We start from the raw sequence: 13,195 nt of genomic DNA, 5'->3' as shown, positions 1-13,195 counted from the left end.
CCCAGATACTGCTGCTGACATGCTAACAAAGGCTTTCTCTTTTCTGTAACAACAGCACAGTTGAAGACGAAGACTTCAAGTGTTCTAGTCTGTTGTTGATAATCACGTAAACACCACAGCTATCTCGGGGCTGTCAGCGCAACTACACTAAATTTGCTATAACATTTTAGTTTTCTTCCACATAGATTAAGCAATTGTGCTTTACTTTTTTTCGTGCTAAGGTTATAAAGTGCCTAAATATCTGAACCACACTAATAGCTCTAACTTTCAGCAAAGTGAGACCTATTGCATTGCAAATGCTTGTTCCATCTAGCAGCTGCAAACAGGAGGCTTTTGAGAGTGGAACAAGAGGTCACCCTTATGACATCACAGGGGCGGGGTCAAAGAGAATGTGACACCACTTTCACAAACTTTGGTATGTGGAGAATTATCACCTTTCTCTTAAAACATTTTTTTACTGCTACCTAAGATCTTATCACGCAAGCATTAATTTAAATTTGCAATAGTCGCTTCAACCCAAAGACAGTAGCATCTGAAAATGTCGGAAGAAACTTTGACCAAGCTCAAGAAACTATGTTTTGTAGATTTAAGAACACTTCAACTGCAAACAAATTGCAGTTCTGTAACCTAAACTTTGTAAATCACTTGCACTGTTGTAGATATCTGCAGCATAGGGTTATCCCACAGCTTTTAGGGCTATTCCACAGCTTTTTGATGAATTGTGCTTTCCGTGGGAAAATAGCCACGGAGTTGCACTGCCGCTGCTGAAGGTGGTAAAAGGCATAATTTCAAGAACTTTTTGTCTCTGTATTATTCGCAAAAACCTTCTTCGTCAATGTGAATGAGGTCTGAAAAGATAATGAACTTAAAGATGAGTAAGACAATGTGGACATTTGAGGAAAAAGTCAGACCTTATTGTGTTTGTGATATCGTTTTGTGGTTGGAAACAGCTCCACATCGGCCTGATAGGCTTTACTTCATGACATGTCTTAGTAAATTATATTTGGACTGATGTACCTTTAGAAAAATCTTGTGGAATTTCGAACAGAAATAAAACAAATGTTTGCTTTTCAATGAAGATTTGTTATAACTGTACAAGTTAACTGAAGTACATATTGGATAACAAATGTTAACTTTTCTTTGTAGGCCTGTCTCATCCACGAGCCCTAACTAGAAAGAAAATGAAAAAGTTTAAAAGAAGACTTTCCCTGACTTTGCGAGGAAGCCAGACCATCGACGAGTCATTGTCAGAACTGGCCGAACAAATGACTATCGAAGAAAACAGCAGTAAAGATAATGGTCTGTACACACTTGTTTGTATTAAAGACATGGCAAGCAAACTGTGGATTCGAACTTTTTCAACAATTTCCATGTAGTTTGCCTCAGTCTGAAATGCTTTTAGTAGCCTTTTCGTGTATATCTGTTATTATTGGCAATTGGACTCTCCATAAGATTAGAAGAAATCCCTTGATTGGCTGCGTTTTTCCTGTCCAGCTTTATACAGCGTGCCAGCCTCTGGTTTGCCACAAGAATTCATCATTTCAACCATTATATTAAATATGTATAGCTATTAACAGTTGTCTTCTACAGTAGCGTTTCAGTCCTGGAATGTACAGTGTGTATACTATGGTGTAACAACTATTTTTCCCTTGGAGGTCAAGTCACCAGGACAACCCCAACATTATTTTCTGAGTTGTTAGAGTTGTCCTATGTAGTCCTGAAGGGCATAATGCACGATTTTCAGGATATAAACAGAAAATAATTATATATATATATATATATATATATATATATATATATATATATATATATATATATATATATATATATATATATATATTATATACTGAATCAAATAGAATGTACTTGCATGGTTATCCTGAAAATGTGACATGGCTATAGTCCTCCCCGCCCTATGTTGGGCAGCCTTGTACATGCTTGTATCGACCTAAAATAATAAATGTACATGGTTAGTTCCTAAAATAAAGTAGACTCCATTAATATGTACTTAATGCTCTTGCTGACCCAAACAGAAAGTAGCTAAAAAGTACTATTTGATTATTGATGTTTGCTGATCGGCTTTTGCTTGCCTCAAAGTACTTTTTAACTGTTAATGTCCTATAGATTACTTGCACATCAGGATAGCACCGTCTCAAAACCGGATTTATTGCTATGACTATTTTAAACTGGTACAAGGTAGAACATGCCTTGCAGGTCTCAACTCATTACACATATTCACAAGACTTGTATTTAATTTTCATTCAAGAATTTAGGTTAGTATTGTATGATCCCATTTATGTTTGCATGTGAAATATAGGTGACAAAATAAATCTAAATGCAACTGTTTGCTTTCTCTTTGTTTTCTATGCTCCCTCTTGACTCCTTCGTGGGTATGACCATGCTGCAGAACCGATTGTCAAGAATGGAAGGCCTCCAACTTCCCACAGTATGCACTCGTTCCTCCATCAATATGCTGGATCATTCAAGAAGCCCCCTCTGCGGAGACCACACAGTGTTATTGGTGGCAGCCTCGGCTCTTTCATGGCAATGCCAAGAAATGGTAGCAGACTTGGTAAGTTGTTTTATTTTTAAGGTTATCTGTACATAGTTGCTCAGCAGAAACATTAATATCCCTAGTTCTTGTGTTCAAAGATTCAACAACAGAACTACTGTTGCAATGTTACCATCACAGAGTTGAGAGCTCAGCAAGAGTCATTAAGTGCATGCACTTCCACATGCAACTGCTTTGTGCGTTTCTTTCAAGAGGATGGAAGAATTTTGAAAACTGGCATCGGTCATTCTGTGTCAGTGTGCCAAAGGACGATAGTCTAAAATGCAAAGATAAAGAAGGAAACGGGAAGAGGGAAACAGAGGTCGAGGCTCACCCTCCTCATATACAGTGTCACAATCAAGAGAGAGTCCACCTCGAGTCATCTAGGGTGGGCCCACTGAATATATGGGAAAAACCCTCCTTTTACCCACAACAGATGAGTTTTGTTAAGTAAAGGCTGAAAATGAAGTGAAACATTTTAAAATGAATTAAAACATTGATGTGCAAATGTTTATAATCTGGGGAGGCAAAATAAATAATTGGTCCCACTAACTAAAGGAACTCCATAGGATCTCATCATTGAGACCCATTTTATGTGTCTGGTCTATACACCCAACATTGTTCTCTTTCAAAGAGGATACTCTCTGAGTTGCTACTGTTTTCCAATTGTTGGGGTACGTGGCAGAAACTAGTTGATCAATCTGAAGGACCAAGGAGTGATAGTAACTTCAACTAGCCTGTTTTCCTCTGTTTTTAACCTTGAATAAATACTGATTCGGGCGACTCCTAGGCAATTTTAAAGATCACCTCATATAGAACCCACACCCTTTTCCTTAGAAAGCGCTCCCTTGTAAGGAAAGAGGTCCCAGCATGCCCTTAACCTCAGAAGGTAAGAAAGAACTTGATGATGAAGCATGTCAGTGGATCGCATTCGGTGAGTGAGAGTTCCTTTAAGAAAAAGTCTTTCCCCTGTTTTCAGTGGACCCACCCTAGATGACTCTAGGTCGACTCTCTCTTGAAAGTGACCAAGGAAGACAGTCCTCATGTAGTATTGGTTGTTGAAAACAGCTAATATGCAGGCAGTTTCCAGGCAATTCAACATGTCGAGAGTCCGCATGCAGGAAGACAAAGGGCTAACAGCAAAATCAAGTCTTTGGGATTCAAACTGGTCCCAATCGATTGATTGTCTAAAAGCATTGGGCACTTTGAGGAGTTGGAGCTGTAATCAGGCAAAGATCCAGCAGTGAAATTGAGGCACTGCTGACCATTCTGGGCGCCGCTGATGATAGAGCGCGCAGGTCACCCGACTCAGTTTACCATACTCACCTGGGCCCATAAACAACATATGATGAGATTTAATCAGGTAACCTGTGCACTAATCAGTGATTTATGAATTTAATTTAGGACCTATACCATTGACTTACCAATCCTAGTCATCGGTACCTAAAGTCCTAAGGGATCAAAGGATTTAGAATATTAGGTAGAATAATAACATTTGCACTCATATAATAACCACAACACAAAGTTGCAACGCCTGCGTTACTCCCTCTCTGCAGCTAACAGCCAGAACCCGGTAAGAGTTATCGATTTCTCCGACAAAGTGAAGCTCTCAAACCCCAATCTGGGTTTCGAACCTTCTGACCGAGGGCTCCGCCAGCACCTCTGCTCCCGATCACCTATTGAGTGCGTTGGGTCAGTGACAAGTCAGCTATTCGGACAAGTCGGACAAATTAACTAGCTACGCCTACCCTAGTTATACTATTTTCCAGGTCAGTGTACCACCCCCCAATTTTGCAAGTGTAAGGATCCCCAATTTCGATTGGACAAAAGGATGAGGAGAGGTCATCACACCATACCAAAATGAAACTTTTAGAGTGAATATTAATGTTTGCGTTCCTGCCCATCAATTTATTTTCCCATGTATGTTTTAGTCCACCCAGCAATGAATGTTCCTATATTGGTTACATTTTAGTTCATATTTTAGATCAGCTTCCTTCACATGGGTCAGGAGTTGAAGTTCCCAGGCGCATCTTGGTCAAGACTGTCCCTGGCACTCATTCAATGCCATGACTCGATGGTTTTCAGACTCTGGTGCGCAGGCTCAAAGGTTTCAATATGGAGTATCGGGTACATTTCAGGCGCAGAAGCATGATTACATTAAAGAATAGAAAAGAAACCTTTTTAGAACAAGACCAAATGAATGCATTGTATACCAATTATCTCTACTCTATTCCCATTACTTTATATTTAACTATTGCGTTAGAGTTAAGCAGAACGAACAGCTTGGCAAAAGCAGTGGAACAAGCTGCTTGCATTTGAGGACATAAAGCAGCCATCTTAATTCTAGTGCGCAGAAGCAAAAGATTCCCTCCAAAGCAGAAAGTACGTCATGTCACGTGCGTGCGACAGATGCATGCACAGTAAGAAATCCCGCGTAGCAGCAGCCGTATTAATGCACGCAGATTATCGTTAGTAAAAGCACATATGCAAGCTTCACTTAGATGTCATGTAATGCAATATTAATAGGACAAAACATGGTGATTAGTATATTAACGTTATGTCGAGAGTACTGAATACAAGCAAGTCCCGTTACGTGCGAATCCTTGCTCCATCACTGAAGTAATAAAGTTCTGAATGAATTGAGCGTGGGAACATCACCGACCCCAACCAGTGATGCATTCAAAGTTGTTTTTTTTCCTTTTTAAAAAATCTGCTCACCTCCCCAATTCTACCATAATCCCTCTTTCCGTGTGTAGGTTTTGTTTCATACACATACACCCATGTTACTTTTTTTGAACCACATCTTTTTTTTGTCTGGACGCGTGGCAGAGTGACGAAGGCAGCACTCAGAATGTATGATATGGCTTGCCTACACCGCATGCTCCTCTACCTGTTTTCTTAAAAACCTTCCTAAAAATGAGTTTCTAATTTGCAGCGACATGGGCCAAATAAACAACAAATGAACCCTTAACTGCCTTTCAAAGCCTGCCAGTACCTTTTTCTAATGCAAATATCTCAAACTACTGAACAGATTTACTAGCAGCCACAAATTTGCCTCTGTAAAAATACGTTTGGTGCAGTTCATTTAAACAATTTTTCCTGTAGCAGAGAGAAAAAAAAATGGGATTTAAAATAGGAAACCCCACATAGCTTTGTTAACTTTTTGCCCTCTTGACTGATAGGCGCCAAATTTGTCACAAAGCTATTATTAGCTAATCTGAAAATTTTAATATGGAAGTCTGGATTTAACCATGAGTATAGCATAATCATCACTAACTCTATAATTCATAAATAGTACCTCAAGTGCTGTTAAACGCTGTTCACCATTCTTATGTGTCATTATTTACGGAAATCAATTCCCTGAACCTATCATCGGACCAAGTCTGAGCTCCATTCCCTCTTAGTGACTTTTCCTTGCCCTTTATGTCTCTTTTTTAAAAAAAAATGAATAAATACTTTTTTTAACAGACTTAAATATCATTTTTTCTTTAACGGTCATCCTTGAGTGTATATATTGCAATGATTTTAATTAATTGTACAAATAAAAACTTTACTTACTTACTGTCATTATTTACGTAAGAAGGCATAAGCAACATTTTGCAGAAGCTGTATTCAATGTAGGCGTAAATATCGCTGCTGTTTCATTGCAGGGGAAACATAAGTACAGCTGATAGTTGTAAAGTGTGCAGCAAGTAGGCTTAGTCTCCAGATGGTGTGACACCTTCTGAGTAACTTTACTGCATAGGGTAATTTTTCTAAATTCCAGCTCTACTCTGAATTCTTTAGTATTTCTAGTATGCGCCAGATGCAGTTGTCTTCTGTGCTTGTAAACATTAGTTGAAAATGTCAGTATGACAGCAGAAGTTTTACAGTACATCTTATAGCATGAAGAAGTGGTGTAGCCATTGTTTGCTAATTTACTCCTACAATGGCCAAATGACGCTAAAAGGATTTCCTGTCTCCAAAGAAAGGTCATTGTACACGTCCTACTTTTATCCACACTTCTCTTAAACCACCTTTTGTCCTACAGCCAAAGGAAAAGTCACCATGTCTACATTAGCATTACTCCGAGCATAATCCGTGGCACTGGTCTTCAAGCATGTTAAACTTTGGTGAATGATAGAGTTAAAGTTAGAAACATATCTTGTCATTGATGTATACTTATTATCCAACGGTATTTGTAGCAATCCACTCCCAATAGTGAGATTTAATAAAATAAAAGCGAGACTTTCTAAACATTGTGATGTAAATTTAGTTACTTTAATACACTCTTAATGCCCTTAGACTTGAGGGAGGTTGAGCTTGAGGCCTGCTTATCTGATAATTTAGGGTTTCTCAATAGTTCCAGCACTTAGTAAAAATAATTAATACATCTTACTGATTTGTTGTAATCTTTAATGACATTTTCCCTTGGCAAGTCATTTCTTGTTTTGTGGCAGCTGAATTAAGACATATATAAACACAGGGCTGTGTACCAGCCCCGCAGACTGCTCCTCATGCGTTCCAGAAGCATCACTCTCTGATGGGCTGGGAGTTGCTGTCTTGATCATCTTTGTGATTAAGCATTACATTTCCCAAATAGGTTTATTATCATGAAGTAGGTTTTCTCTGAAAATATTGTCTCGCTCAAACTATTTTCTAGAACCAGTTTGCGTCAATTTTGGTAAATGATAGTGGTAGTATGAGGTTGGAGCGTAGCCGAGAAAGCTGTGTACATCCTTGTACATAGATACATGAAATGAACTACTTTGAACCTAACATTCGAATACGTCGTTACTACAATGCCCTACGGCAGTAGTAGGTAACGGCAGTCCTGGTGTAAGGATGTTGTTGGGCGAATTACCCACAACAGGTAAACGGTAGACCAGAAAAATACAACCACACTGAACATAGGTAACTAAAAGGTGGTTTGGAAAGTTGGTCACAGAAGGGCCACAGCAAGGAACAGTGGAAGAGTACATACAGTTGCACCAGCTGCTACAGGAATGGAAGTACTGAGCACTTGGCATATAGCAAAAACATTCCCAATGTTCAGGTTGCGGTGTTGGCATTTTGTGTGGGTATGCAAGAAAACAAATAATGGTTCCATGGTGAAGTATGTAGCTGACACTGCTGATACTGATAGTAAAGATTGTGCACTCAGGATCGAAGGTAAAGGAGGCATGTGTAGTCTGACTTAAGGTTTGGGGAAGAAGTCTGTATGTGGAATAAGTATAGTTGGGGTGAATGTGCTTATTGTGGAATACTCTGGATCGGCACACACAATTGTAGCTAAAGAGGCTCTGAGGAATGCATTTGTGTCAGTGAAACTTTGCAACTACCAGATATTTACTGTGATAGCATGACTGGTGAACGTATTTCTATGCTAGGACATAGAACAGTTACCTTTGAGATGGGTAAAATATCCAAGACGTATGATTTGGAAACAAGGAGATAGAAGCTATAAGCAAAACAAAAAATGGGACATTGAAGGACGAAGCTTCAGAATGCAATAAAACATTTATGAGAAGGATGGTCCGTCAAAAGAGTAATAAATGGCAGGAAGTCAGTTTACTGGGATGTTAGAAACTAGTTGACCGAAGAAGATGATAACTTTGAGAAATGGCAAGGTGATGCTATCGGGGGCATTTAAGAACATGATGTTGCAATTATGTTGGGAATAGCACATCAGCACTGACAAAAGGAAAAATAGGATGAAAGACACAGACTAGTGGCCTGATATGGATACAGAAATTGAACGATGTGTGAGAGGTTGTATGAAGTGTGAAAGATCTGATAATTCACAGGTCACAAGTAAACCACCTTTTTTCCCAAATTAGTTGCCGAAGTATGCTGTGGGATACATTAGAGGGGGGACCTAATGGGACCTATCCCAGAAGCCTAAGGCATGTTGATATATATTATTGTGAGTTATACTACTTTTCTAAACTACTGGAGTTGAAAGTTATGGAAAAAACAGGGACCGTGTTGAGGGTTTTTGGTGAGGCATTCCCAAGATAGGGGTTACCTGAGATGATAGTAAACGATAATGGGGTGCAGTTTAAGTGAGCCTGCATTGAGAATTTTCTCTGGGCTAAGGGTGTAATCCAAAGCACCAATTATATACCACTGCCCTAGTAGTAATAGAGCCATAGTGAGATTTAATAGACAAATAAAGGGGGTTATCCATTTGGTTAAAAGTAGCAAAAACTGATGGGAGAGTGAGGTGAACAAGATGGTATGGTCATAAAGTGAGACCAAATACAGCCTGTTTGTCAACATGAGTAATAGAACACCATTTACTAAAGACATTTTAGGTTGACTGTCAAGGGCTAGACTTACAGCGAGGTCACCTGAGATGGTTAGAGAAAACATTAAGACAGTAAAATCAATATTTAAGGATTATTGTTACTGTCAACATGGTATTAGGAATGCTAATTTGAAGGAAGGAGAATAATTGCGCGACATAAGAGGTACAAAAGTGAGCAAGGGTCAGTGTGTCTTTTTATATCTTCAAAAGTTATTAGGGTTTTGGTAGATGCTACTGAACTCAGCAATAGGAAGGTATGGCACATGAACCGGTTAGCAAAATGTAAAGAGGGAATTAGTACCAAGGTCATCAGAGAATTTAAAAAGAGTAGTACATTGTGTTGGTTAGAGGAAGAGCACAGGCAAGGAATGCAATGTGCATGGCAAGAGGAGTAGGATGTGCATTTTTAAGAGTAACATGATATTGAAGATACACAACATATTTTGTCACAAGCCCCTGATAATGTGGTGAGTGATGTACCATTGGGGCACCCGGACGCTGGAGTATTTGGTGGGCAACTAGATTTCCCTTCCATTTGTTGAGAGTCTGGGACTTGTGTGGAATAGGAGGAAACCCAATAATGAACAATGACTGAGATCCCTTAAAGAAAGATATGGACAAACCATCATTACATTTAAGAAGACCACAGGCCTTATTTGGAGTTTTTGGTGGACAGTGTTTGGTGAGATATGATGGCCCACCTGTTTCTAAATAGAGCAGGTGGACCGTCAGTTTGATTTACAGGGTTCTCCACCTGATGGACTTGGATCCATCAATCTTAGTATATCAGATCTCCTGCCCTATTTAAAGCAAATGGTCTGATGTACTTCTTTTTTCTCTTGCGGACTGCCGAGAAAAGACAGGCAGCCCAAAGAGAAAAACAAAAAAAAAAATGGCTCCCATGAGCTGGAAGAAAAATCCCACGCTTCAAGGCACTTTTTTTTGTTTTATAAAAACAAACTCATGAAAAACAAAATACGTTTGTGGAGTGACCGCATGAAACATTGAGTTTGCTCAGCAAACTTTAAATGCCATGGTGGCAGCTCCTCTGAAGGCATAGCGAAAGATCTTCACAAAGCAGGCCGAAGTTAGTATTTGGCAGTGGAGGATATTGCCTCTATTTCCGTGGTGGACGGCGGGCCTAAATCAGGCTGTATGATCAGGCTGTATGTGGTTAATTGAGGTGATTTTGTATTCTTGTAGGTACAGTGTGTACATTTCTCCTTAGTATTCTTTATATTGTGCACACGTGCTTCATCATCTACAAATTGTATATTTGAAGTTTGCTTTAGTTGGGGCGCCAGGTGGCGCACAACCAAGATGGCCGCACGCCTGTGAGGCTCCAGCCGTGCCTAACCAAACAACATTCATCCTGCCTAACCTGTAATGACATCCAGCTTTCTAATCTACACTACGTGATTCTGGAATTCGTGCTGAATCAAAAGACATCGCTTTTATGACTCTACCCTGCAGTACAGAGGAGAACTTCATGATTCGGTAGGGAACGGAGGGCACAGAACTGCGTCTGGACCTGCATTGCGGCCCGCCTGGGCAGGAAACGCCGTGGATTGGTGGGCCTGAGGCCTGGCACACGGGGGGAGGAGCGCATCATATTGGAGTGCGGGAGGGGTCGACACTGCACGCCGTGTATCGCTTGCACACTGCAGCAGACCCCATTGACCTGTGGTGCGTGAATGCTGCTGGCGCACGGAGGCACCGAAACCCATTCAGCCTGATCGGTGCGTCAATCTAACGCCTGAGGCTGCCTGAAGGTCCGCGCTGCACGCACCCACCTGACACCCTCCCGGCTCCGAAACGCTACCGGGCCTGGAGCGCTCAGCGGATTGTTCTTGCGGCTCCCAGCTGCTCAGCTCTAGTCACCGCCGGACTGGCCGCCATTTTGTAGCTGCTACCGTGGATTCACTGTCGGACCTGCTGAGGTGAGGTGTGCTTCGCACAACCTGGGTGGACTAACGAACGCGGCCCCCCGGGCTCTCCTGCGATAATCTGCTATCCAGTGCTCCCCCCCCGGGTTCATAGGCACTGCACGCATTCGCATCGCTTGTGCTGCCTTGCCCACACCACACCAGACCTCTTGACAACTGGGCATAACACTGACTGAGAAGGCACTAAGGTGGAGACACGTGGAGGTTGCCGGAGCGGGACGTGAGAGACCCTCCCCCCGGCCGTCTTCGTGATTTACTGTTGACATTGCTTGGGGTGCCAGGACCATCGACGCCCTGACACTGCGCTCCCCCCTCCTTTGGCGCGCTATCTAAGCCTAGAGGACGTCCGCCCCCTGATGGGCCTGAGCAACGCGACACTGCGGGCTACTCCGCCTAGACGCAGTATCCACTACAAGGAGCGCTGCCTGCCCTTCAATCCCAGTGACCTGTGGCACGGTATTGCCGGACTACCTTCTCTTAGGGCAAGGACTGCAGCCCATTTCATCGCCCCTCCTCCCATCCTGTTTGTATCCTCGTACCATGGGGTGCACCGATGCTAAGCAGACCAAACCCCCATTTGAGGCGTGCAAACCGCCCAAATCGCGCGCTGAGGAGCACGAAGACTCCGACGCAACGGTGCGCCTGAAGAAGACTGAAAGGCCATTCTACTGGGCATGAAACAGAGCCTCACCTCTATAGACGCTAAAATAGACACAATGAATATGCGCATGGACTCTGTGGTTACCAAACTTAGCCAACATGAACACCGTCTGAAGGAAGCCGAGACCAGAATATCTGACCTGGAGGACGGAGCCACAGCGAACAAGGCTCACATGTCACAAATGAAAAAATTGCTGAAGGTGATAGCCAATAAAAACGAGGATTTGAAGGTGCGTTCCCAGAGGAATAACGTCCGAATCCTAGGCCTGGCGGAATCCACGCAGACGGGGCATATGGAAGATTTTATAGAGCGTCTGGTCATAGATCTATTTGGTAAAGACACCTTTTAGGCGCACCTCACAGTGGAGAGAGCACATAGAACTTTGGCGACACGCCCGCCACCAGGTACGCCACCACAACCAGTAAATGCCCGGTTTTTAAATTACCGAGATAGGGACACGCTCCTACGCCTGGCTCGCGAAAAGCAGCAAGTTCGCTATGAGAATACGACGTTGTCCTTTTTCCCAGACTTTACACAAACGGTGCAGGATGCTAGAAGGAAATTTTCCACAGTCAAAAAGAAGTTACAGGCGCAGCAGATTCCCTATGCAATGCTGTATCCGGTGAAGTTGAAAATAACGCATCATGGATCACAACATTTTTTTCTTGACCCGCAGCAGGCTGAGGACTATCTTCCTCGCCACCGGTGTTCGGCCACTGCGGAATCTGAGGCTTGCGACCAGTCCAGATCCTCATCGCCCAAGCCGGGTCCTAACTGACATGTATGCTTCACATTGACTGCAGAGGGTCTTTATTACTACTGAACTGCTCCCGATGTCAGGAATCACACTGGTGATGTATATGAGGATTTGTAATTTGGTAGATGTTTGGTTTAGCTACTTGCCTCCGTCCCACTGTAAGTACCCGCCGGCTGGCGGAGTGGTGGGTGGGTGAGAGTATGGAGGGAAGTGGGCGGGTCGTGAGCCCCTAGCGTGTCCCCGAGTGGGCAAAACCCCTGAAGCTATATATTTTTTTCTTTCTTTTTTCCCCCTTTTTTTTAAAGGGAGTATAGATAATTATACTATGTTAGTTTCTCCGAAGGGAGAGGATTTTGTACCCGGCAGGTTGGGGAAGCTGGTGTGGGCGGTGGGGGGTTTATTGAGTTTGATTGCACAGTGACTTGTTCAGTTTTTTGGAGGCATCATTGCATGGTCTTGTTATAATTGTTACATACGGTTAAATGGCTGAAGGCGCACAGGACATTAATTGTATTATTGTAGCTTCATGGAATGTCCGAGGTCTTAACGACCCTAAAAAGAAGCGACAGATCCAGGGTTATCTTGACCGGCATCGCATCACAGTAGCTATGTTACAGGAGACGCACCTGGGTCCCGGCCCCACCCCCCACTTTGCCTCGCGATGGGCCTCGCATCGCAGCTTTGCATCGTATTCTACATACTCTCGGGGAGTGGCTATCTTAGTGAAGACAGGAGTAGCTTTTGTCCCTGGTGGATCGGAAACTGATGTAGAAGGCAGGTATTGCCTGCTCTGGGGCAGGTTCTACTCCCACGATGTAATCTTTGTCAACTACTATGGGCCAAACACAGAGCCTTCTTCGCCTTTGGGGCAGAAGACTAGAGATAGGAATCACCTACATTATTTGGGGTGGGGATTTTAATACTGTTCTGCATCCCCACATGGATCGCTCCTGTGACTCCCCTGCACATTACACAACCACACAGCGGACAC

The 13,195-nt window shown here is 42.6% G+C and overlaps 1 protein-coding gene across 2 annotated transcripts in view; it reads left to right on the top strand.

The window, feature by feature from the left end:
- Positions 1-13,195, top strand: part of CDK17 (cyclin dependent kinase 17) — a 574,256-nt gene that overhangs the window by 390,988 nt on the left and 170,073 nt on the right. For both annotated transcript variants that reach the window (XM_086918156.1, XM_086918151.1), the window contains exons 3-4: positions 1,147-1,299; positions 2,408-2,572. In XM_086918156.1, the coding sequence (XP_086774282.1) occupies positions 1,182-1,299; positions 2,408-2,572 (283 nt within the window). In that variant the 5' untranslated portion in view covers positions 1,147-1,181. The remainder of the gene's footprint in view (positions 1-1,146; positions 1,300-2,407; positions 2,573-13,195) is intronic.

This window comes from Lissotriton vulgaris, chromosome 1_1, assembly GCF_964263255.1.
Source record: "Lissotriton vulgaris chromosome 1_1, aLisVul1.2, whole genome shotgun sequence".
Classification (NCBI taxonomy): domain Eukaryota; kingdom Metazoa; phylum Chordata; class Amphibia; order Caudata; family Salamandridae; genus Lissotriton; species Lissotriton vulgaris.
The sequence above is the reverse complement of the archived record's forward strand: the minus strand, read 5'-3'. Positions and strand labels throughout refer to the sequence as shown.